At 36.0% G+C, this 24,805-nt stretch overlaps 2 protein-coding genes and 2 long non-coding RNA genes across 5 annotated transcripts; 3 read left to right on the top strand and 1 right to left on the bottom strand.

The window, feature by feature from the left end:
- Positions 826-3,545, bottom strand: LOC107645931 (NKAP family protein). Its single transcript, XM_016350087.2, has 6 exons — positions 3,231-3,545; positions 2,250-2,325; positions 2,112-2,174; positions 1,497-1,541; positions 1,355-1,411; positions 826-1,262 (listed from the first exon to the last, which is right to left on the bottom strand). Exons 1-6 carry the CDS (start codon positions 3,434-3,436, stop codon positions 1,170-1,172), a joined length of 540 nt encoding a protein of 179 aa, XP_016205573.1. The 5' UTR covers positions 3,437-3,545; the 3' UTR covers positions 826-1,169.
- Positions 5,997-6,938, top strand: LOC110263697 (putative uncharacterized protein DDB_G0277003). Its single transcript, XM_021105433.1, has 4 exons — positions 5,997-6,016; positions 6,137-6,221; positions 6,433-6,489; positions 6,699-6,938. The coding sequence occupies exons 1-4, from the start codon at positions 5,997-5,999 to the stop codon at positions 6,873-6,875; spliced, it is 339 nt and encodes a 112-aa protein (XP_020961092.1). The 3' UTR covers positions 6,876-6,938.
- LOC110263899 lies at positions 9,144-9,586 on the top strand. The gene is made up of 2 exons (XR_002349636.1): positions 9,144-9,460; positions 9,531-9,586. It is a non-coding gene; the product is annotated as an uncharacterized LOC110263899 (long non-coding RNA).
- On the top strand, positions 9,935-11,262 carry LOC107648013. Of its 2 annotated transcripts, XR_001621696.2 has the most exons (8): positions 9,935-10,145; positions 10,223-10,244; positions 10,349-10,432; positions 10,506-10,559; positions 10,644-10,730; positions 10,803-10,869; positions 10,950-11,045; positions 11,130-11,262. It is a non-coding gene; the product is annotated as an uncharacterized LOC107648013 (long non-coding RNA). The 2 variants fall into 2 exon arrangements; XR_002349635.1 differs by lacking the exon at positions 10,803-10,869 and having other exon boundaries at positions 11,130-11,241.

The following is a 24,805-nucleotide window of genomic DNA, read 5'->3' as shown; positions in this document are numbered from 1 at the left end:
CACCATGACTCAATCATATAATGGGGAAACTAAGGGTTTACATAGTGTTACCAATTTTTTTTACAAGATACAAAAATTTTACCTCTCACGTCGAACGCAGAAACAATGCTGTGTTGTTGCCTTCAAGATTCCCACCAAGCTCCAGAACTGACGCACGAATAATGCTCCACAACTACTCTAATGGTTGCGGACGACGGCACGGTTTTTTTCGTCTTCGTGATGGTAGTTTATGGGTCAAAGAAACAGAGAGTTACTGCGAGAGTGAAAAAGAACAAATGAGGACTTGTTCAGGAGACAAAGTGCAAAATATTACACTCTCTACTCTCAATGGTGGCGTTCCACAACTTGCATACTTTTAAAGTGCAAAACGACACTGTTTAGTAGGATGGGCTGCAGCTCACGTTCCAGATCAGCAGATTTTTAACGGCAACGTCACGAAATTAACAGAAGGACGAACGTGATTTAAAAATATTCATTCAGAGACTAATTTAATTAAAAAAATAATTCGAGAACAAAAATAAAAAACGGGTGATCTTACGATTTTGAGTATTAACCCAAAATAGTAAATGTTAACTCTTGCACAGAGATCTCACGAGTTTATAATTTGATATGCTTTTATAGGTAAAACTAACATTTCTTTTTTCTTTTTCTTTCTATACACGCATAACAGTAAAAATCATTTTCTTATCTCATATATCCATTGTTTAATGTTTATTGATCTTGCAATAATAGCCAATAGGGGTAACAAAATGTGTGAAAATGAACTGCCGTAAATTTCCTGCAAAATCCAATAAAGATCATTTAATTTGTTTTAGACTCACACGATTAACTGATTAAGCCTTATATCAATAACATTTTATAATTTTCTACTAATAATTTTATAGTTTTCCTGTCATGGTATGGGGAAGATGGAACATGTCCGGAACAGGAAAAGAATACAAATGTCGATCCATTGATCCGGAACCATACATGTTGAACAAAATTTCATTCAATTGTAATTTAAATGAATTCCACCCTTTCACCATTCACTCATTTTTCACTCCCATCCTAGATCGTAGGCTACTTGGTTCTCAAAATGGCAAGATATTTTAGGCACCCAGGTAAGCTTGGTTGGTTCTTCGTTAACTACCTTGTATCCCCAAACAAATCCATACCTTCACCCTCAAACGCTAATCAAAACTAGCATTCAAGAAGTTCAGCAGTTCATTTCTCCTGCTTTCAGCCGCCTTATCTTCCTTTGATTTATCAAGTTTCAGAAGAATCTGAAGATATAAGGAAAAAAGAGAGATACAAGCTTACTGTTACTATTATCCATAATAAGAATAACATAAACAAGGAGCAGTTGCATCAATACCTTCTTGCCAGATACAGCACTACGACGAACTCCATCATCTTTGTCACGCCCTAAAAACTGTATCAGGTATAAGAGATTTAGTAACAAAAATAACCATATAGTCTAGTAAGAGAAATGAAATTTTAGCTTTTAGCGGAGATACCTTGGAAAGCTGCACAGGGCTGCTGCTCCTCTCACTATTCTTCTTCTATATAGAGCTCCCATTGCCAGGACAAACCCGACCAATAACCAACATCCAAGACAATCAAGCACCAAAACATGTCACAGATCCCAGCTCCAATTTCAAAGAGCCAATGCATAAAATAGGCAGAAGGTATCATAAGCATCTCAGACTAGAATGTATAAATCTTTTCTATGAATTTGGAAAAAATTCTCAATGTTCATGGCAAATCAATGATCATTCTCTGCTCTCTGCATGCATTTCTAGTTAAGGGCCAACAGTGTATAATCAAAATTTAGAAGCCAGGGAAAATGAATTTTATGGATAGCAAGGCTCAGTAATATGAACATCTGAAGTTGACACGTAATGTATCCAAATAGCAAACCTCCGAAAGTTGCCAATTAGCAATAAGTAAGGCAAGTATACTTATGGTTCTGAATAAAAAAAACTAGTGGTTTGTCTTACTTAAGTTCTCCTACATACTAGATACTTCAATATAAGTATTTGAGTTAGAAACTTCAAACATCTAGAATATAAAATATTTAAGCCCAACATATGAAACGCTCTTCTTTTGTACACAGTAAGAAGGTGACCAACCTCTTTTACTTTATGCTTCTGCCGCTTATGGTGATGGCTTTTACTTCGATCCTTTTCCTTACTCTAGATAGAAGAAGAAAGTGAGAAGAATAGGCAAGGTAATAAACAGGGAAAAAAACTGCAGTACCAACAAATAACCTTTTTTGGTTTGTCATTCTTTTTGTGCCTCTTTGAACGGTGAGACGATTCATGCTCACAATCAGAACTCTCACTCCTGTAGTAATTTAACAAAAGGAACAATATTTTATAACATAAACCAGACTAATACATGTATTGAATTATTAACATCAATGGCACAGATCAATATTCAACCACAGCGCAACACTCCATTGTACTACTCTTGCAAATTATTGAGTTTCATAATTCAATACACTTTATCAACATCATTAGACATTACAACAAAACTAGGTTTCCTAATCATTAGGACAAGAGAGACACTACAACATGAACAAAAGAATAATATAAGATCAGAATAGTGGAAAAACAAACGTGCTAAAGGGGACAATGGGACACCATGCTCGTCAATTGCCACTTGACCAAAAGACAGGTAGAGTGCTTTGTCAATTTTAATGATATCAATTATCAGATACATTTTCATTTTCAAATTTCATCAGCTACAATCATGGTTCCATTCCAGAAATATCACTTCCAACTTCCATGTACCAAAGAAAAAGTTCATTCTGTAAACATAAAGCAGAGCGAAAGCTCTAATTAACTATTTCCATATTGAAAAAGTCTAGAGGGCCAACACTTTTATTAAAATGTAATCTCTCACCATTAATTTTATAAGTGAGACCAAAAATAAATATGAGAGAGAGCAACGAAGGGTTAAAGATCAAACTTTCCACTCTCAATTTTTTTTACAATTGACAGGATCCATTCCCAATAATAATTCGAAACAGCTCTTATACACGATCGTTAAAAAGTATCAACCATGTTCGGCGATAATATACTGAGATTCGAATTGAACTACATAAAATATTTTCCAGAAAACAACACTAATCGAGATTCATGAACCGTAGAACATATGCGAAGTCAAAACTGTATCAAAACGACACTATGTACAGATCGACCACATAATTGATGGAAAGGGACTCAACTAAGGGATTGAAGAGGAACCTGGAGTAATCAGAGACGGAATCGGAAGAATAGGAATCGGAGTCGGAGGAGTGGTGGTGCCTGCGGCGTCGTTTGGAATGAGACTTTGTCTTCTTTTGGATCTTGAGGGATTCTTTGTCGCGGTCACGGCGAGAGCGGTGGTGACGCCTGCGGCGGTGGGAGTCGTCGGAGGAGGAAGAGGAAGAGAGAGAAGAAGAGGCCGCCATGAATGAATAACTTGTAATTGCGAGGGTTTGCCAATTACCCAAAGATTAGGGAAACCTCACGCAACCTCCACTCACAAATATTATACGAAACTAAAACAAGTGCTATTGGATTGAAGTTTATACGTAGTTGTTTGGTGAAATTGATTTTGTAGATAATATAAAATTGTATAATTATATTATTTTTTAGATAATTATTTAGGGTCCTGCTATACATACAAGCAAATAAGGCTTACAAGCCTTACAAGTTGGTCCAGTTCAAAAATAATCCACGCGCATTCATTCTCTTTGAATGGAGCGTCAATCCCACGCGCATCACTCAATGGTTACGCTTCGAAAAAAACGCTCGTTATGGCTCACTCTTCCTCTTCTCCTTCAAAGAAAACACAAACAGTCAAGTTTCGAGGAACATTCCAAACTGAAGAGACGTTCGAACTCGTCGCGAAGATTAGCAGAAACCATCAACAAAAGATAGAACTCTCCAACAACAATCTCGAAAAAAAACGAAGAAATATTATTCAAGGTACGTTACTGTTTTACTCATGTTGTAGATTTTCCAGATTTCTGTTTCTGATTTCGAAATCGAAGAACTAGGTTTTACTGTCACTACCACAAATACGGTCATTAGCCACGGAACATTTACCACGGATCCATGTTAGTAGCAAAGTCAGATTACCGTGCCCCAAATTTGCTACCAAAACAGACTCTGTGGCTAAATTGCGCTTGGGCTTTGCAATTTGCGACACTAAAGTCATCGCCGTAGCAAATTGCGGTGTTCTCCACGTTCTTTTTTATTTTTCTTTGATTATTTTCTCCCAATCAGTTATCAAACCCTTCAATTTTGAACCTCTCCTTGTTGGCTTGCTGCGATGTTCTCCTCTGATCTCGTCGTCGTCGCTGCCTTCGCTCCCTCTATGCCGTTCTCCTCACTGATCTCGTCGATGCTATCCCTTCTCTCTACGCTGCCGGTGCTTTCCCCATTAGTCTCTGCGTTGTTTCTGCCATCGCCCACTGGAGTCTGCGCTGCCGCTGCCGTTGCTTTATAGTCTCAATGTCACTATTGTTGTCGCCATCACAGCAGTAGGTTGGTATGTTATCCCTTCTTCTTGTTCTTGCTCGAATCTCCTGCTTCAGTGCGAAACCCTCGTCCTTCTTTGTAGAGCCTAGATTATCTTACTGTGCGCGTACTCTACGCATCCATTTCGGGTTCTGCTCATGCCTCTTTCCTTCTGCTGCTGCCACTTCCTTCCTCTGCTTTATCTATAGTTTGTTTTCCTTTCTTTTATTTTTTCTAATTTTTCTTTGATTGGGGCTAATTCTGACATATTTGAATTTAGTTTCATTTTGAAATAACCTAACCTTTTCTTGTTTTTTATTTTGGATAAATCTAAGTTGAGGTTTCTCCTTTCCTGTACATATCCTTTGTGTGTTTGGAACTTTATTTTTTTCTTCTTCTTTTTACAATTCTCTCTCTAAATTCAGCTTTATTTTTTTGTGGAAGACAAGCAATATCTGGTAGGAAAAAGCATTGTGTATGTATATACCCTTTAGAATTTGAATCCAAGGATCTCTGCAGATTTGGTCAAATAAAGGCTTCTTAATCTTTTAGGTGCAGTTTCCATCTATTATGTAAGAATTGAGACTACATTTCATAATTGCAACAACAAGATAGATGTCAATATGCCTGTTTGATATGGAATGTTCAATCAAATGGTTTAAGAAAGTTAATTTAGTTATGTGTAGGATTTTCTATTTTGTGTTTGGCAATCTATAACATTTGTTTGTGGTATTAGCATTAGTCCATACCAATTTTTTGAAAGTATTATTTTTTTGTGATTGGTTTCTTCTGTATTTTATTCATTGTGATGCTTAACTTGTTTCTATTGGCATGATATTAATATTACCATTGCATGTTTTCTTGGATTTGCATGTTTTATTCATTTATTTTACTATCCTTTTGGTGGTATAGAGAATGAACTACTGATATAAAGTATAATTTAAATGCATAAATATAATTATCTACTTAGTAGTACAAGTATGTACTACTGTGATTAATTACATTCCTAATTGACCTTAGTTCTCTTTTATATGCTGAAATTCCTAAAATCAACATTATTTTGGTAATGCCTATAGCCATAGCAAGGTATCAAACAAGAGTTGTTGTTTACATTTCTTGGAATTTCTTGTGTTTCTTACTTTTGAGTCTGACTTTATGCATTTAGCTCTGTATATTCTAAACCACTTCAGAAGAAGAAGTTCCACCATTTAGATCACTATGGTAGCATCCATTCTTCAAACAAGTAATTTTCTATATACTCAACCTTTTTAAGAGCCTAATCTTTGTGAATATTTCTTTTTACACGAGTGTTATTTTGTGATCATAATAATGTTAGTCAGTGTAGTTCAAACTATCTCCATGAGAGAGGATTTAGTTCGATGTATAGGGAAGAATGAAGCTCCGAGAATGGTAAGAAGTAGTCTATGTGTTTACAGGGAAGATTGATCGATAGAAGTGAGATGGCAGTAAAAAAACTTAAAAAATTGTAAGGATACTTTATTTAATATGCTTAAAGGTGATACAGGGTAAGCTCATACTTGTGGTAAAAGACCTTTGATATCAACTGCAACATTTCATGGATGGTCATGGTCTGTTTATATAAATGCAATAACTTTGTAAAGTTTGGTGCTGGTTTGGTTGTGCAGGTGTTCCATATGGCCATCGAGTCTGTTTCTATCCGAGTTAATACTTTCTCATCCAAAGTTGTTTTCTAATAAATCTTGCTTTGAGGTCAGTTATATTATATATATACTACGATTTTGTTGAATTTAGAAACAATTTTGATGTTTTTTGATCATGTATAGTCCTTTGCATTGTTGGAATTTTCACCTTCTGTTTATAAATTTTGATAATTTCATTTCTTTCCTTAAGATAGCTATATAGGCTTTCAAATGTTATAATTGTCTTGCACCGAGTCTTACTTCCTCAAAATTTGAAACAGATTGGCTCAGGAGTTGGCTTAGTTGGATTATGTCTTGCACATGTGGAAGCTTCCAAGGTATACCAAAAACCAATCTTTAATTGATGACTCATCCATGAATACTGAATACAAATGCTTGCATTTTTGCTTTTCGAACAATGTTTTCTTTCATTCTTAACAGAGTTTAATTTTAACAAGCAATATGTGATAGATTTTTACATTGGTAATCTTAGGTTGTGATTTACCAGTCAAATTTAGTCAACATAAGACATGTTTTTGGTCAACAGGTGATATTAAGTGACGGGGACTTATCAACTCTAGCTAACATGAAGTTTAATTTGGAGTTGAACCACCTCAATATCGAATCTGACATGCCACAAGGAAGTGAAGATCCAAGCATGGTAAGTCTGAATCTGCATGGACTCTTTCGGATTCTGATTTTATACATATATATGCAATCCTGACACCATTCATCTCTCAGTATTCTATAGACCATTAATATGTGCTTCAACTTATTACCTTATCTCCTTATTCATGTAAGGATACTTTGTTTGATTTGCTTCTTTCAACCTTTCTTTCAGCACTAGATGAAAATAAAAACCCAGCCTTATTGGGTATGCATTTCTACTTTTTTTTTTTAACTACATTAAAATATTATTTTAAATAATGTCTTGGGACTTTTTTTTTCATGAATTAAGAGATAACACAATCTTATTTAACTGTTAATCTTAATTATATATATTATATATATATATTTTTTAATTTATCATTTATGATTAGCCACGGATTTTCCGTGGCTAAATAACCCAACAATGTTTAGCCACAGAAAAAAATGTGGCAAAAAAGCCCATATTACCAATTTTAGCCACAAAAAAATTATGGCAAAGCTATACTTGTTGGTTACACTGTTGTCATTTAGCCACGGTTTAGATTGTGGCCAATAACGTAAAAATTGTGGCTATTCAGATGTCTCCACGGGTCATAAAACTGTGGCTAACCGACGGAAAACCGTGGCTAACTGAAAAGGCATCGCCCTTGTTAGCCACGAAAATGTATTCGTTGTTAACGCTTAATCGCCATGGAATTTCTTGATTTTAGCCACGGTTTTTTCCGTGGCTAATCACCGCATTTCTGGTAGTGTGTTCTTCTATGTTCTTCTAGGTTTTACTGATCTTCTTGTTCTAAATCTCATATTACTGTTTTTACTATTCTTCTTATTCTAGGTTTTACTCTTCTTCTAAGTTCCTCTAGGTTTTACTGTTCTTCATATTCTAGTTCTTCTCGTAACTAATTTTTTGTTGTATATTGCTTAATTTGTTGGGTGTATATGGCGTAATTTATATGTGTGTATATAGTTGATTGTTGGGTGTATATGGTTGATTGTTGGGTGTATATGGCGTAATTTATTGGGTGTATATTCCTAAACCCATATAATGTAATATAATCAACTGTTGCAATTGTTCTAATATTACTTGTCCTTAGCTTTATATTTCTTGACGTTGTAATATTGCTTGATCTTGTATATTTATCTATGTTTCAGTGAATTGAACATTATTTTGAACTGATCTAATTAAATACTTATGAAATTGGTTTAGGTGTATATGCCTGATCTAAGTTTTTACTGTTCATCTTGTTCTTGGTTTTACTGTTCTTCTAACTTCTTCTAGGTTTTACCGTTCTTCTAAGTTGTTCTAGGTTTTACTGTTCTTCTTGTTCTAGTTCTTCTCCTAACTGATTTTTGTGTGTATATTGCTTAATTTGTTGGGTGTATATGGCGTAATGTGTTGGGTGTATATGGTTGATTGTTGGGTGTATATTTCTGAACTCATATAATTTAATATAATCAACTGTTGCAACTGTTCTAGTATTGCTTGTCCTTGGGTGTATATTGCTTGACATTGTAATATTGCTTGAGCTTGTATATTTATCCATGTTTGAGTGAATTGAACATCATTTTGAACTGATCTCATTAAATACTTATGAAATCAGTTTGGGTGTATGTGTCTGATCTATGGGTGTATCTGACTGATATATGGGTGTATTTTTTATATATTGACAGCATCTCTTTTTCATTGCAGTAAAAATGGAAGGCAAAAACCAAGCTTCAAAAAATGTAAGAACAAATATATGTGTTGGATCAAATTAGTTTTTCATAATAGAAATATATCTAACTCTAATTTTGCTTTGTTTACAGCAAACCAAAGACCTAAAGTGTGCAACCTGTCTGTTGAGTGAGAAATTCAGAAATATGAGCGCCGAGAAGAAAGAAATTGTTAGGAATTTGGGGTTTGGTGGCCTGATGCACATCCCGCCGCTAAGGGTGCATCACAAAATATTAAAGGAGTTGGCTAACTCCTTTAAATTAGGGAAAAACACACTCGAAACCGGTTATGGTTCGTTTAAAGTAAGACCAAAAATAATAGGGGCTGCGCTTGGCATTAACGCGTCAAGTAACTCGTTTCAAACATAGGTGTATATGAGCCATATTGAGGTTTATTTCAAGTGATGCTTGGGTGTATTTCAAGTGATTTTCATACAAAGTTGTTTCCCTTTTTGTAGGAGATCTACTACCTCAGAAAGTCAATTATAAGGGTCTTTTTGAAGACAACAAACAAATTTTTAGAAGATTCCAGGGGAAGACCCTCAAAAATCTGACAGATGAGATGATGGCTATTGGTGTTAATAAGAACAGGAGCGCCTCATGTTCAAGAGGATTTTCATCCTCTATATACAAATGGCGTTCCTGTTACCAACCACAATAAACAAAATCTTCCCTGTGCACCTGGCACCAATTTTCAAGATGGACACAATAAAAGAGGGGAACTGGGGGGCACATGTTCTGAATTTCATCATCAAGGGCATAACAGATTACAATCTGAAAAAGAAAAAGGTAATTGATGGCTGCTTGTTTGCCCTGATGATAGTTTACTTCCATTTATCAAAAAATAAAGACAAGAAAGTAGAAGAAAGACCTCCAGAACCCTGGATTGCCAACTAGACTAGAGAGCAGTTGGTTGAAAGAATGAGAGCAGAAATGGAAGAACATATGGTAAGTGAAAAGAACATTGGGTGTATTTTATTTACCTAAATACAGTTAACTAACATTTCTAATGTTTCAGGGAATTGTAAAGATGGCCGAAACAAAGGATAAATTAAAACAAATGAAGAAAAAAGATAAGAAAGAAAAAAACAAAAAAACAAAAAAGGAAAGCAAGTTCATCATCATCAGAGACTGAAACATCTGAAGCTGAAGTCTATTCTTCCTCTGATTCTGAGAATGAAGAAGAATCAGAGGGACCAAAAAGGAAATAACCTACCCGAACAGCCAAAAAGTAAGTAAGATACTTGGGTGTATTTTGTGCATTCAGTTGGGTGTATTCTGTGTATTCATTTGGGTGTATTCCATGTATTCATTTGGGTGTATTTTGTGTCTTCATCTGGGTGTATTTTATGTCTTCATTAGGGTGTATTTTGTCCCTTTTAGTATGTTTTTAAATAATGATTATTTGCCTTCCAGAATGGAATCCAAAAAAGGAAGAAGATTCAGGAGGATTCTGATTCAGAATCTGAATCGAATGATGAGTAATGTTCTGAAATTATTATTGCTTTCCTTTCAGTTTATTATCAAAATTTCATCTATTAATAGAGCATCTCTTATTAACTTTCAGAAGCAAAGAATCATCACCAGTAGAGAAGCAAAAAACAAAGAAAAAGACTAAGAGAACACCCCAAAAGTAAGCACTTCTTTGGATAGTATTTTCTGATCAATTTTATATTTTATTTCTGATTCATACTTGTTTTTTCCCCCCAGGACACAATCGAAAAAGAAAAAGGTCATTGTTGAGGATTCATCTCCTAAACAAGCTCAATACTATCATGGGTAGAGTACTTTGTAAGCTATATTTGTTAACATGTTCTTTTATGCATGTACTGTCAGATCTGAAATTAGAACCGAAGAATTAGAAGAAATCTTAAGGGAATCTAGGAAGAAGCAAAACAATGAAAAATCTGCTGCACAGGGGTACGTCTTGTTGGGGTGTATATTTCTGATTTTAAGGTGTTTTCTTTGCTAATAATTGTTTCTGGTTTGCCAGGTAGAAGGAAGCTGACCTGCGATCAACAGAAGGTCACTATGACTCATCTGAAACGTAAGAACCTTTATTTGATAAAATCTTGTTATCTTGATTTAACTGTATGGTATTTTTACTGAATAATATCTACTCTATGTTTAGAATACCGGAGGTAAACTTAGGTAGTGATGATCCTTTGTCTCAAGGACACACAGATCAAAGTAGTGTAAACAAACCGGCGGAGAGCATGTAATTTCTCTTTGTAATGCTGGTTGCTTTTATCTTTTAGTACCTTCTGCTTCTAATTCTGTATATATATAGAAAAAAAGCCCTTTAATGTTTTATTCGAGAAAAAAAGGCAGGAAAAAAAAGCCAAAACTGGAACTATGTAAGTTCTCAAAAAAACAAAGCCTGTCTTTCTTTTGAATGCTTCAGATATATTTTTGACTTTCTTTCGGTGTATTTCAGGTTGAGTCTAGTTGAAGAGTCGTCCAATGAGCCAGGTGAAGAGAACATGATGGTTGTGCGGATAGAGACACAGTCAGAAACCGAAGCGCTTTCAATGTGATTTTTTCAAGAAAATTTCAACCTTATAACCTTTTTACCTTCGCGGGGCTTTGCTAACCTTTTATTTTTCTTCTTGTTTAGAGTTCCGATTCAAGTTTGTCTACCACTGTCCCAAACAACCACTGTGCCAGAAATTGAACCAACCCTGTGCCAGAAATTGAACCAACCCCTGCAAAGTCTCCAACTGAAAAAATTAATGAAGAAACTGCAAAAAGGTAAGGAATAATCTTGGGGTGTATTTGTTTATTGTTTGGGTGTATATTGTCCTTGTTGGGGTGTATATTCTCACAATTGTTCTGTAACACTGCAGCACTCCAGAGCCACCGCCAGAAACTGAACAAAGCATACCCACGCTTCCACCAGCACCATCTAAAGTGTAAGTTGAGCAGAGTAAAATTTTGTTTTCAATATCATTGATCTATTCTTATTCTCATAGTATGTTATATCTCATCACGCAGTAATCCAGCCCCAGAAGATGCTGATGCCCTCTTGATGATGGCACGGACAGCATCGTACGTTCCTAAAGAAGGTCCGATGCCATCATTCAGCCTCGGCTTGACTGATTCAAGCCATGAAGAAGCATCAACTCAAGAGGGTCCAGCAATGCAAGAGGGGCAGAGGGCGAAAACTCCTGAAACGCCAAAACTAATAGAATAGTTAGGGGAGCTGGTTGAAAAAATTGTAGGCAGCGGGGTGAAAACGAAAGGTAAAACTCCACCTATTCATAAGCAAAGTGGTGAAAAAAGTTTTGAAAAATTTGAAACTCCTGTGAGGACAAATGAAATGACTGCTAAAATGAAAGAGAAATGCTACATCTGGGCCACACGCATGAAAACATACGCAGATCGAAATACTAATGAGTATGACAACGTGTGTACACTCATTGCCCAAGATAAATATATTTTGTCAAAACTCCAATTCGCATCTCTCCAAGCTGATACACATATAGAAGCTGAGGTAATATTAGAATAACATTAATGATTTTATCATGAAATGTAATTGCAATATCGATTTATGTAAAAATGATTTGGGCTTTTATTTCTAGATTGTGTCTGCCATGTGCATCATCCTTAACCAGCAAAAGATTAAAAGGTTTCAAGAAGAAATATACTGTCTCCCCCTGATATTGTGGTAAGTTGTACTTCAACAAATCTTGGGTGTATGTTGTTTATTCGTTTGGATGTATTTTCTGTATTCGTTTGAGTGTATTTTCTGCATTCAATTGGGTGTATTTTCTGTATTCGTTTGAGTGTATTTTCTGTACTCATTTGGTTTTTCACAATTGTTGTAGAACATGGCCCTTGCAAATCATCCAGAAGGGGTATTCTTGCAGCCTAAAAATAATAAGCCATTCAGGGTGGAAGACTACCCAATGTTTATACCCTTCTTGGACCTTAAAAAATTAGTATTGCATCGTTATGTAAGTTTTTTTTCTAAAACTTCTTATTACCATTCTTTAGTTATGTGCCAAATAAATTAAAACACTGTTCAATGTGGACATACTTCAGATTTTTGCACTTGTTTTCCATTCGCAATATTGGTGGTTATGGGTGGCTGATACAAGGAAAAAAAAACTTTTATACTCGACCCATATCACAAGACTTGTCCATCCGATGAAAGGTCATAAATATATTTGTTGTAAGTAGGTTCTGTGTTCTGTATTTTAATATTTGGGTGTATTTATATTCAATATAAGGGGTAGGTTTGTGGTCTTTTGTTTAAAATTATTCATATATTACTAATTTATTTTGTATTTTAAGGGACATGTAATTTCAAGAATGAGAGTATATGCTGGGGGGGCACCTTTGAAGAAAAATGATCAGGAAATTCATACACCCTACATTAAAATCTCAGGCCAAAAGACAAGGTATAAATCTTTTAATCTGAAAATTAAACTTTCCCAAATGTAATTTCCTAAATTTTTTTTCTTGTTTTTCAGCTATGACTGTGCTATTTATGTAATGAAATGGCTTGAGATAATTTAGCCCGAAAACATTAAAAGGGGGAAGTATGAGTAGGACAATTGGACCCAGGTAATTGTGTTTAAAAATTATATAACTCTATATTACCTTACTAAATTAACATAGTTGATTAAAAAGAAAATTCTTTTAAACTTCAGGATGAGGTGGACCACTATAGAGTAGATTATGCTTCCCAGATTCTATTCCATAAAATGAATCAAGACAAAGCTGAAGCCATTAGGGGAAGTGATGCTATAAGACTGTCCAGGCCATCCTCATTGTTATTGAGTCCATATCGTCAGATAGACTCTAATGATATTGACACTGATTAATGTAACTGTTACTGTTATATAGTCTTGTAAGAAATTGAACAAATGCTGTAAAAATTTGACAATTATAAGTAAAATTTTTTTCCATTATTAAACTCCCTCTGCTGTATTCAAAATGTCTGAATTACAGGTACTATAGTATGAAGGACAACATCAAACCAAATATACACCCATAACCTGACATTTTACACCCAAAGAAAGTTGAATATACACCCAAACCTCTATCCCCTAATCATTGATTTTACACCCATAAGATCTCATTTTACACCCAACGAAAGTAAGATATACACCATGCTTCTATCCCCCTGATGCTTTATCCCTAAACCCCTAAAACCCTAAATCCTAAACCCTAAGCCCCTAAACCCGTACAACATAAACCCTAAACCCTAAACCCTAAAACCCTAAAACCTAAACCCTAAACCATAATTAAAAAAAAAAAACAATAATTTATAACATAAACAGCAGATTCTGAAATATATGTATATATATGTAAAATGTCAAGCACAAATAAATTCAAAAAAACACCCAAGGAAAACTATGGTTTACACCCATATTCTGTAACTATACACCCAAAAAACTATCCACTACTGTTGGTTCCCTAAACTGATAATTCATAACACGTCCTTGATATTGGCTGGAATTTGGATGCACCACTGATGCAGCATCAAAGAGGTTTAACTGGATATAATAAACTCACATATTAGCAAAAATATTAAGAATAAAATTAAAATCAATCACCACAAGTTTACAGAACATCACTTTTACCTCGTTTAGATCTTTTGTTTTCTTCTTCTTTGAGGCATTTGCAATCTGTTTGTCCAACTTTGAACCTAGCCTATTTTTTGGACGTCCCTTTGTTCGAATCCTTGGAGGGCTTTGAAGCTCGTTAACGGATTCCAAGTTGGCGTCTTCATGAGATAAGGAACATGTCCCCTTCCTTTTGACTTTCAGTTCTTCAATCTCAACCATGACCTTATCGTACACACGGTGGAGATTGGCAGCCAATTCCTCTGATTCTGATGTAAATTCACAAATATTTTGAGAACGAAAAACCAATTCGTCAAACCTCTTGCTTCTTGGCTCCAATAATGGCTCGTCGTGTCTGCTCTTGATGTGTGTGTATGTCGTCTCTTTACTTTCTTGCTCCATCGTTCCAATATATACTCGATGACACTTGGCTTACTCGTTCAAAGCTTAACACACTTAGTGCGTGACGGCACAATATCCCTCTTGACTCGAATAATAAGCATTGACATTTTACCTCGGCTACTACTGAGTCGTAAGTAACCACAAACTTGTTGAATATTGAGCTGGAAACTTGTTCTCCAACTTCGTATACTGAATAGCCTAGAGCGGAATTCGTTAATCTAGTGATGCAATTCGCCTTTCCTCTAAATTGTGCTTAGACTTCCCTAAACTTTTGATGAGTGTACACATCTTGAAACTGAGCTTCAATGGAGGATTTGGTTGCACACGGTATGACCGTATGAAAAACTGCTGCATCTGATTCTCTCTCTGCTTGCTCCCTGCTTCTGAGACAATTATCGTATTGTTTGACAAATTGAATAAGCAAGCTTTTCCGGGTAATAAACTTGTTAAAAAATGAATGCATACTCTCGCTCCTTTGTGTGATTTTCATCCCTGCCTAGAAGTGGTGATCCAGAAAGATTGGAACCCATATATGATGGTCTTCGTAAAGATCTGCAGAATACACCCAAAAACAGACTATAAATACACCCGAAAAAACATGCAATTTACACCTCTACTGCAGATTTTAAACAACATTAGCTGAAAGCCACCTGTTGTCCACAAGACCAAAATTCAGCAGAAAATCATTCCAATTCCTATCAAATGAATCTTTACTATGAGAGTTCCAAACAACTTGACTCAATTCTTGTTCGATTTCAGCATGTTCCTTGTACCCATTTAATTTGCTTGGGATCTTCTTTGTGATATGCCAAATACACCAATGGTGAATTGTTGTTGGCATACAAGCCTCTATAGCCCTTTTCATTGACGCGCATTGATCGGTGAGAAACCCTTTCGGAGCATTTCCCCCCATGCAATGAAGCCAACATTGAAATAACCATTTGAACGACTCAATTTCTTCATTTTTCATCAAAGTGCATCCAAGAAGTATTGACTGACCGTGGTGATTCACCCCGACAAAAGAACCACAAACCAAATTATACCTGAAACAAATTACGACATTGCAGAATGCAAATCATTATGTACACCCATATAATGAATTTATACACCCAAGGACATATCCAATATGCACTTCTGCAGCAGATTCATAGAACAAAATTAATTTAGCAGCATAAACAAGAACTGCATATTACCTGTTTGTATTGTAGGTGGTGTCAAATGAAATAACATCTCCGAAATACTCAAAGGCAGCTCTGCTCCTTGCATCGGCCCAAAAAGCAAGCTTAATCGATTGATCGTCCTCGAGTTCAAGCTCGAAAAAGAAATTCTTATTCTTCTCTTTTATTCTCAATAGATATTTCCCGAATTCCTTTGCATTTTCTTGTTCTGAAACATTCTGCACTTCTCTCATGATGTAATTCCTCACATCCTTTTCAATAAAATTTAACTCGTGGTGATCCCCAGCTGCCGCAATGAATGATTGGAATGTTTTGCTTGGTCTGATACCGGCCTCCTCATTATTCTCTATTGTACGACGAACAGACATGCTTAGTTCCCTGTGCTGTTTGAGCATCTCTGCTTGAGTTGGACAACAAGGGTGTGAATGATGCAGCACGACCTTCGAAATGATCCAAGCACCAACATCCTTCAATGTGTGTATATAAATTCTTGCAGGACAATTTAAACCAGTTGTGGGATTTGTCTTCTCGGTCGAAGATATTTTAGATTTCCATTTTCCCTCTTTACTACATGTGATCAATTGATTCTTAATTTCGTTTCCCTTTTTATTTGTGCTCCGAACTTTTGTAGAAAAATCTGCAGCCTTGGCATAGTCCTTGTAAAATTTTGCAGCATCTTCAAGGGTTTTAAAAGTCATTCCAACCTTGGGAACAAACTGGTCATCAACAACAGAGAGGGGCTACAAAATACAACATGTTAAAAACAAGAAAATACTATAGAATACACCCAAGGACTCTTGATCTACACCCGTTACGACAACAAGTCAACTAAAATAACAGGGAAAACCATAAACTATAAATACACCCAAACTTTCCCTAAAATACACCCAGACTTCCCTAAGAATACAGCCAAAAAGTTCTGATCTACACCCGAGCGTCTGCTAAAAATTGTAGATAATTAATCAAAACTAATACATTAGATTCAATCCACAGATTATGTTCACGCATTAATTTCACAGTCTATGTTCACGAATTATTCAGCTAGACAATCATAGACGAATAAGTGCATCAAACTCAGATTAATCTTAATTAGCTGAATCTAAATCAAACCTCAGGAACTTCATTCGATTCAAATTCAAAATCGACTTTGCCCTGATTGAGCTGACAATCTGAGGTTGAATCATCCATTATCTTCAAAACGAGTTCAAAATTTGATTTCAGAAACCAGAAAATTGAAATAAAATGAAGCTAGAGTTACAGTGAGAGAAACTCACGTGAATGACGAAGAACAAAGCAGTGATAAACGCAGAAGAAAGAACGATCGAAAAGACAAGGGAAGAATGCAACAAGCAGAACGAAGAAACTTGGCAAGAGATTCGAAGAAGGTAACGAAATCTTTTGAAAATTGAAAATTATATATTCGCGCGTTAATTGATTTTGATTGAATTAGTATTCTGTTATATAGCGCGTGACTTGTTCGTAACAATTGGAGCGCATTTAGGGTTTTAGTAAGTTTCAGGACTTGTAACACTTGTAAGTGTTAATGGCTTGTATGCTAAGATTAATCCAATTATTTATGTAATTAATGTGAAAGATATTTATTTTTGTTGATGTGACATTATGTAATTAAATGTATTTGTAAAACTATCTTACACTGACAGATAGTTTATTAAAGTTAAATTTATTTAAATAATGTGAAAAAATATATCAAATTATTTTTATGTGAAGATGATAGGCAAAGTTTGATTTTCTCCCACAAAATTAACATCATCAAAACATAGCAAAGTATATAAATAACATATGTGCAATCTGTGGCCTATTAGGGTTAATAGTTTTCTGCTAGGACAAACAATGCTCTTTTAAGAGTAATTTTTTCAAAAATTTTCATAACTGTCTCGAATCTTTTTTCCTGTAATTCATACTAATTTTGTAGTAAATTTTTTACTCAATTTTCAACGTATGGCAACGAGAGATGGAGGAGGTAGGTTGGATCAGAATAACAGTGATGAAAAAACGAAAGAAGTGATTTTACTCGTTGAAAAAGATATCAGAAAAGGGAACCAAGCTTACGTTAATAGCCTTTTTGGGAGAATTTTCTCAAATATGATTTTCTCAGCAGGGACTATGTATAATGCAATGAACGTGATTTGGATAGTCCAAAAGGATTCTGTGTATCAGAGAAACGGAGTAACCATTTTCAATTTTTCTTTGATAGAGATTTCGATGTGGTGAGGATTGAAAAAGAATCTCCTTGGCTTTTCAAGGATTTTGTTCTTCATGTTTGACGCTAGAAAGAGAATGATCAAAGTGATAATGTTGTGATCCACACTTTTTCAATTTAGATTCAGTATTGGGGTATACCACGGAACTTTAAAACGCTGAAGGCTGGTTGAAAGATTGGAGATAGACTCGGAAAGGTAATTGAAAAAGGTTTCTTTGAGATGAAAGGGAAAGAATCGAGGATTGTGAAGGCTAGAGTGGAGCTAGACATAAGTAAACGTCTTAGAGATTCTCTGCGTGTTGTTAGTCCAAATGGTAGTACTAAGAAAATTGGCTTGAGATATGAGCGCATAGGTATCTTCTGTACCTATTGCACGAGGATCGTCCATGAATCTAAAACTTGAGTTGAATTCTTGGAACACTCTAACACCAATAATGGTCGACAAGATCGGATTGGTGAATGGAAAAAAGCTGAACAAGTTGGGAGAAGAATAGAATGCAGGGATGAAAACTGCTCTAATGCCTCTGAATCAGCCCCTTTACAGAAAGCCTAGCCGTAGCGAAAGAAACATACTCCTTCTTGGCTCTTGAGTAGATTTTCTAATTTGTCTATGAAAAAAAAATGGAAAAGAGGCATTGTCAACTAATTCAACTGGAAATCCTAACAAGGTAAAAGAAAAAGAAACAGGGGAGATGGAAGTTTCCTCTATGACTGTGGATGACAATATTCTATTGCTGGATGCAGCAGTAATTATGCAGCTAAAAATGCAGAAAATAAAAAATTTGGCATAGAAAGGAGTTATTATGGAGAATTTTTTTAGTGGGGGCAAAGAGGAGTAATTTGAGTAAGGAGAATTTGAATAGCTAGAAAAGAGTTTGTTTGAAAAATGACCAATCTAATGTTGCTGAGGTAGAGGGTGCCAGCCGGGAAATGGCACCCCAGAGGTCATGAGAATCCTCTTATGGAATTATGGAGTTTGGAGAGACCCCTGAAAATTCATAGCCTAAAAAGAATAATTAAATCCCACTCTCTCGAGATTGTGTTTCTATGTGAATCCAAAAATCAATCTCAACAAGTGAAAAGAAAGACGAGATCATGTGATTTCTATAGGTGGTTCAGTGTAGATCCTATGGGTGCAGCTGGAGATAGGGATGGCAAAACTTTCCGAAATGTGGGGATCTTCGCCGGGACCATCTCAAATGGGACCCGAAGACGAAAAATTTTCTCTGCGAGGTGGAGATAGAGGGTAAAATTATTCCGAAACAGGCATGGGGATTCAAGTGGGGATCCCCTGCCCCATCCCATTAATCTCCAAATTATTAAATTAATTTAAATNTGGGAATGGCGGGTAATATTCTCCCATGGTAAGGATGGGGATGGGGACAGAGAGCAAAGACGGGGACCAGGTATCCCCGTCCCCACCCTCGCCCTGCCCCGTTGCCATCCCTAAGCTGGAGGTCTAATTTTGGCATGGAAGGAAGACTTGGAGGTGGTTATTTCTAGCTCTACCAACTTCTATATAGCTACTACGATTTCAGATCCTATGTCTCATGAAGAATGGACTCTAATCGAGGTTTATTTGAGTTGCAATGAACAAGTTAGATTGGCGCGATTTGAAACTATATCTTTATTAATGGAGACAAAGTGATTAGAGGGTGGTTTTGATGGGGATTTCAATGCAATTACAAGCCTACAAGAAAAGGAAGGTAGAGGTGACAAATCTCCATCTTCTATGGCATCTTTCAACTGTTTTATTGGTGATAATGGTTTGGATGATCTTGGAATGGTAGGGAGGCATTTTACTTGGACAAATAGAAGAGGAGGGACTGATCTTATTCAAGAATGTCTGAACAAGGTTCTGGCTTAGAACAATTGGTTGCAGTTATACGCTGACCCAATGGTTTTAAGGCTTTCAGAGACAGGTTTGGACTATTCCCCATTATTGGTGGACTCTAACCCTAATTGGAGAAAACCAAGTGATGTTTCAAGTTCAAGAACATTGGTGTGACAAGGATGAGGTTAGGCAAATCATCTTGGAAAACCCTAGTACAAGGATTCGCAATGTTTCAAGTGGCTCAAAAAATCAAAATCAGCAGATACAAGTTAGTTCAATGGCAGCAATCGACAAAAACAAACTCTCAAAAAGAGATTGAGGATCTTCTTAAAGAAATTGAGGAGATGAAATAAGGGGGGGTTCATGGTGGTTAGGATCTAGCAATTTTGAAGAAAAAATGGAGACTGCTTTGCTTAATGAGGAGTGATTTTGGCGAGAGAAATCCGAGTTAAATGGCTACAGGAAAGGGACTGTAAAACTAAGTTTTTTCATAGGACGTATAAGTTCAGAACATGACGAAACAAGATATGGCATTTACATGGTCAGAATGGTGAGACAGCCTCTTCTCTCCAAGGCATTGTGGTTATTGTTGAGGACTATTTTAAAAGAATTTTGTCTTCCACAAATCATGAGGATCCTTCCCCATTTTTCACAGACTTTGCTCCTAAGGTTACAGCTAACATAAACTGAAGGTTTCAAAGACCATTCATCCTAGAAGAAATTAAGAGAGCCACTTTTAGTGTTCACCCCCTGAGTGCCGCATGATGCGATGGAATGACGGTTAGATTTTTTCGAAGTTTCTTTTGGGGAGGGAGGATATTGAAGAGTTTCAATCACACTCATATTTGCCTTATTCCTAAGATACCATACGCTAGTAATATAACGCAGGTAAGACCTATCGACTTATCTTACAATTATGTACAAGATTATATCTAAAGTCTTAGTTCATAGACTCCAACTATGTATGAGTAAACTTGTGAGCTCTAATCAGAGTACTTTCATTAAAGGGAGACTTATTTCAGATAACATTCTTATTACCCATAAATGTATGCATTATCTAAAAACAAAGAAGAATAGCTTAGAGAGTAAAATGGCTTTGAAATTAGATATGAGTAAAGCATCACTACAACAGAAGCGGAAGTTAGCAGCAACAAATTTGGGGCCATTTGAAAAAATGCCGCTATCTAGTGATTTTGGGGCAGTTGCTGCAGCGGTTTAATTCCCCAGCCACCATATCGTTCGATTTGTGGCAGATTTGGAACAAACTGCCGAAATTATCATCTATTCTAATATATTAGATAAAGAGGAAAAAAAATCAAATCTTCATTTTCATTTTCTTTGTGGCAAAAATCCCCATTATTCTTCTTCTCCATCTCAGTCGAGAGATACCTAGGATCCTTTTTCCCCCTTTTCTTGAATGGCGTCATCACGGCCTCTTCCGTCGAAATCGGCTGACCTGGACCTCACAATTGTCTCAGCCAAACACCTCAAAAATGTGAACTGGAAGAATGACATTCTCAAATCCTATGTCGTGTTCTAGGTCGGCCCTGATCGCCGATTGGCCACTAAATCCAACGATTATGACTCCACAAAACCCGTATGGAGCAAAAAGTGTAAGAGTAGATGTGAAGGTATAGGATTAATTTTCACTCTTATTTCTGTAAAATGCAACAATCTATAAGTATTTGATTTTATTGACACATGTAAATATTATGCTTCTTAGGTTGCTGATGGAAAAGGGTTACCTTTGGTTGTTAAGGAATTGGGCACTTGTGATCTCTACCCACAAATGAGTGAATATTCTTCTTCCTCACGTGATGTTCTATTTTATTGCTCTGTTTCCTCTTATTTTGAAAGGTTTCTGCTCTTTCTCAATTCTCATCATACAACCCTTTCTTTATGGGATTTTGAAAATGAATGATTGGCATGTTTATCCTGATTTATTATGCAGTATTTTCCACATGTTTCCTGAAGCCTACCGGCAGTTTTGTTGTGCTTCTCTACTAAAAGCTTGATTTTATTATGTAATGTTAGAAATTAAAATTGAGCTATTGAACAACTTAATCTATAAGGATATAATTGGATAAATAGAAGATTTTATCTAATTTTATGATTGGGCAGATTGCAGGTTAATTTATCGGATTGATGTCATTGTAAAAGTGAGTAAGTGGTGTTCATTTCATATTAAACTGAAAAAATGGAAATTTCAGATAATTTTAAATGCATTAACTTGACTTTTTATTATCTATCAATTTATTGTCAGTGTTATGGGATATACATGTCATATATTTAAATTGATTTATACATGTTTTGCATTAATAAGTTACTGTAACCAAATGCAACTATCTAGAGTATGGTTGATTATATTCTGATATACACTGACAAACCAGAAAAATAGCATCAGCTATCACTAAGAAGCTGAAAAAAAAAAAGCTCAACTCCGATTCTGGAAACATATACACAAGCCTCCAAATCTCTATATGATTCCCTGATCGGAGCAAGAAGCATTGAAATTCTTCAAGAGAAAAATTTAAATTAAGAATGATGGGGAGCGATGGCGACGGTGATGCACCATTATTGGATGATAAAGCAAAGCGAATGAGGGAAATATGGTTTTATATGCACCATTATGATAACTTATATGATCCTGTAGCGTTTTATATGCATGCTTTATTCGAGCAGGATGAAAAGTACTATTTTGGAGATGGAGGGGAATATGGACTACCTTCTTGAAAAAGTAAGTGTAGCATTAAATTAATATTATTTATCATTAGCAAAAACAAAAAGAAGAATAGGAGGCTTGAAATTAAATATGGACTACCTTCGTGGTACTCCATCTCTCTTTCTATCTCTAATCGTGTTTGATTTACATTTGATTTGTGATAAACCACTATTTTATGGTTTATCTTGTGTTTAATTGAGTGGTTTCATCAAGTCTTTACCCACTTATTCATATGATTTGCATGATTTTAAAATCCCTTCCTAGTTTTGTTCTATGGTTAAAAACTTGTTTCCTAGAGATCTTTAATTTGTATATTTTAATTCTCCTTTATACCATTCGATGCCGTGATCCGTATGTTAAGTGTTTCAGGTTTTATAGGGTAGGAATGACTTAGAAAATGGAGAGGAAGCTTGCAAAAATGGAAGGAACACAAGAAACCAAGGAGATAACCAGCGAGCACCGACGCGCACGCATGGCTCACGCGAGCACGCGATATGGAGAAATTTGCAGCGACGCGTGCGCGTGCCTGACGCGTGCGCGTGCCTGACGCGTGCGCGTGCCTGACGCGTACGCGTGGATTGGAGTTTGCACAAGGACGCGTGCGCGTGACTGACGCAAACGCGTGACACGCCAAAAAGACCAGCGACGCGCATGCGTGACTGACGTGTACGCGTGACATGCGCGATCTGCAGAAATAACAGAAAATACTGGGGGCAATTTCGGGCCGAGTTTTGACCCAGTTTCTGGCCCAGAAACACAGACTAGAGCCAGGAAACCTGCAGAGACTTAACACACATTCTCATTAGCATAGTTTTAGGTTTTTAGATCTGAATCTAGAGAGAGAAAAATTACTCTTCCTCTAGGTTTTCTTTTACATTCATAGTTTCATAGTTTATTGCTTTTGCTTTTGATATTGAAGAGTCATTACCTCCGTTGAAGATACTATTCTAGTTTGTTTCCTTACTCTTTTATTTATTCCATATTCTTAATTCTTGTTTAGAGTTACAATTGGATTATTTTCATGGATTGTTAATGCAAATGATTACTTTTATTTTTAATTAAATCGTAGTTATTGTCTATCATGTCTTTCTTTTATTCCCTTTTTAATTCTATGCAAGTAGTTCTCATGTTAATGGAGTAGATTCCCAACTTGACATGGGGGTTGATTAAAAGGAGACACTTGAGTTGGAATGCTCAAGTGATTAGTTAAATTGGAAGTTGTTGGCTAATTCTGTATTTACTAACGCTAGACCTTCCCAAGGGAGAGGATTAGGATTTGCGAATAAGAGTTAGCTCAATCACTTGACTTTCCTTTATTTAGTAAGGGTTAACTAAGTGAAAACAACAATCTCTTTACACTACACTTGAGAGAATTCCAATAAGGATAGAACTTCCAATTAATCATTCCCCCAGTCAAGGCTTTTTATTTTGAATCTTATAAACCTCTTTTAATTTTCACTGCTTTAATTTACAAATATTTACTTGCCCATTGCCCAAACTCAAAATTACCCAGAAAACTCCTGATTAATAAATTAGCACCCTTTCTAGCAACTCGTTGGGAGACGACCTGGGACTCATACTCCTAGTATTTTTATTCTAAACTTTTGTGACAACCTTTCTAAACTGATGAGGCAGATTTTTGCTGGTTAAGGGCTATACTTGCAACACTGTTCTTATATTATAATCTCTTAATTGGTCAAATTTCTGTCGCGCATCAATTTTTGGCGCCGTTGCCGGAGAGCTGCAATTGTGTGCTAAATTATTAATTAGTGTACATATTTTAATTTTAATTTGTATATTTTATTTTATTTTATTACCATGAGCTGTATGTTTCTTTCATTGAATGACGCGTTCGTTGCCTTATCCGAGCTTAGCCGCATTTGACCCTGAAATTGAAAGAACTATTTCACGTATTAGGTGAGCTCGGCGTCGGTTAGCCTCTGAGGGTGGTGAAGTGATTGTTATCGATTCACCAGTCTCATCTGAGGGCGAATCTGAACCGCCATCTGAGAGCGAAACAAGCTCCTTTACTACTGATTCAGTTGATTCACGTGCAGATGGAATGGCAGCACCTAGGAGGATTACTCTCTAGGAAGCTGGAACTCTAGATTTTACACTGCAGCCGTATCAAGTGCATCATCCAACTCTGGCTGCAGATTTTGAACTGAAGACTGCACTAATCAACTTGATGCCCAAGTTTCATGGCTTACCTGCTCAGGAGCCTATCAAGCACCTAAGGGATTTTCAGACAGCCTGTTCTACAGTTAGGTGTTATGGTGTAAATGAAACTTCTATTCTGTTAACCGTCTTCCCGTTTTCTTTTGAAGGAAAGGTGAGGGAGTGGAACTACTCCCAACCTGAAG

Source organism: Arachis ipaensis, chromosome B06, assembly GCF_000816755.2.
Source record: "Arachis ipaensis cultivar K30076 chromosome B06, Araip1.1, whole genome shotgun sequence".
In the NCBI taxonomy this organism is placed as follows: Eukaryota; Viridiplantae; Streptophyta; class Magnoliopsida; order Fabales; family Fabaceae; genus Arachis; species Arachis ipaensis.
The sequence above is the reverse complement of the archived record's forward strand: the minus strand, read 5'-3'. Positions and strand labels throughout refer to the sequence as shown.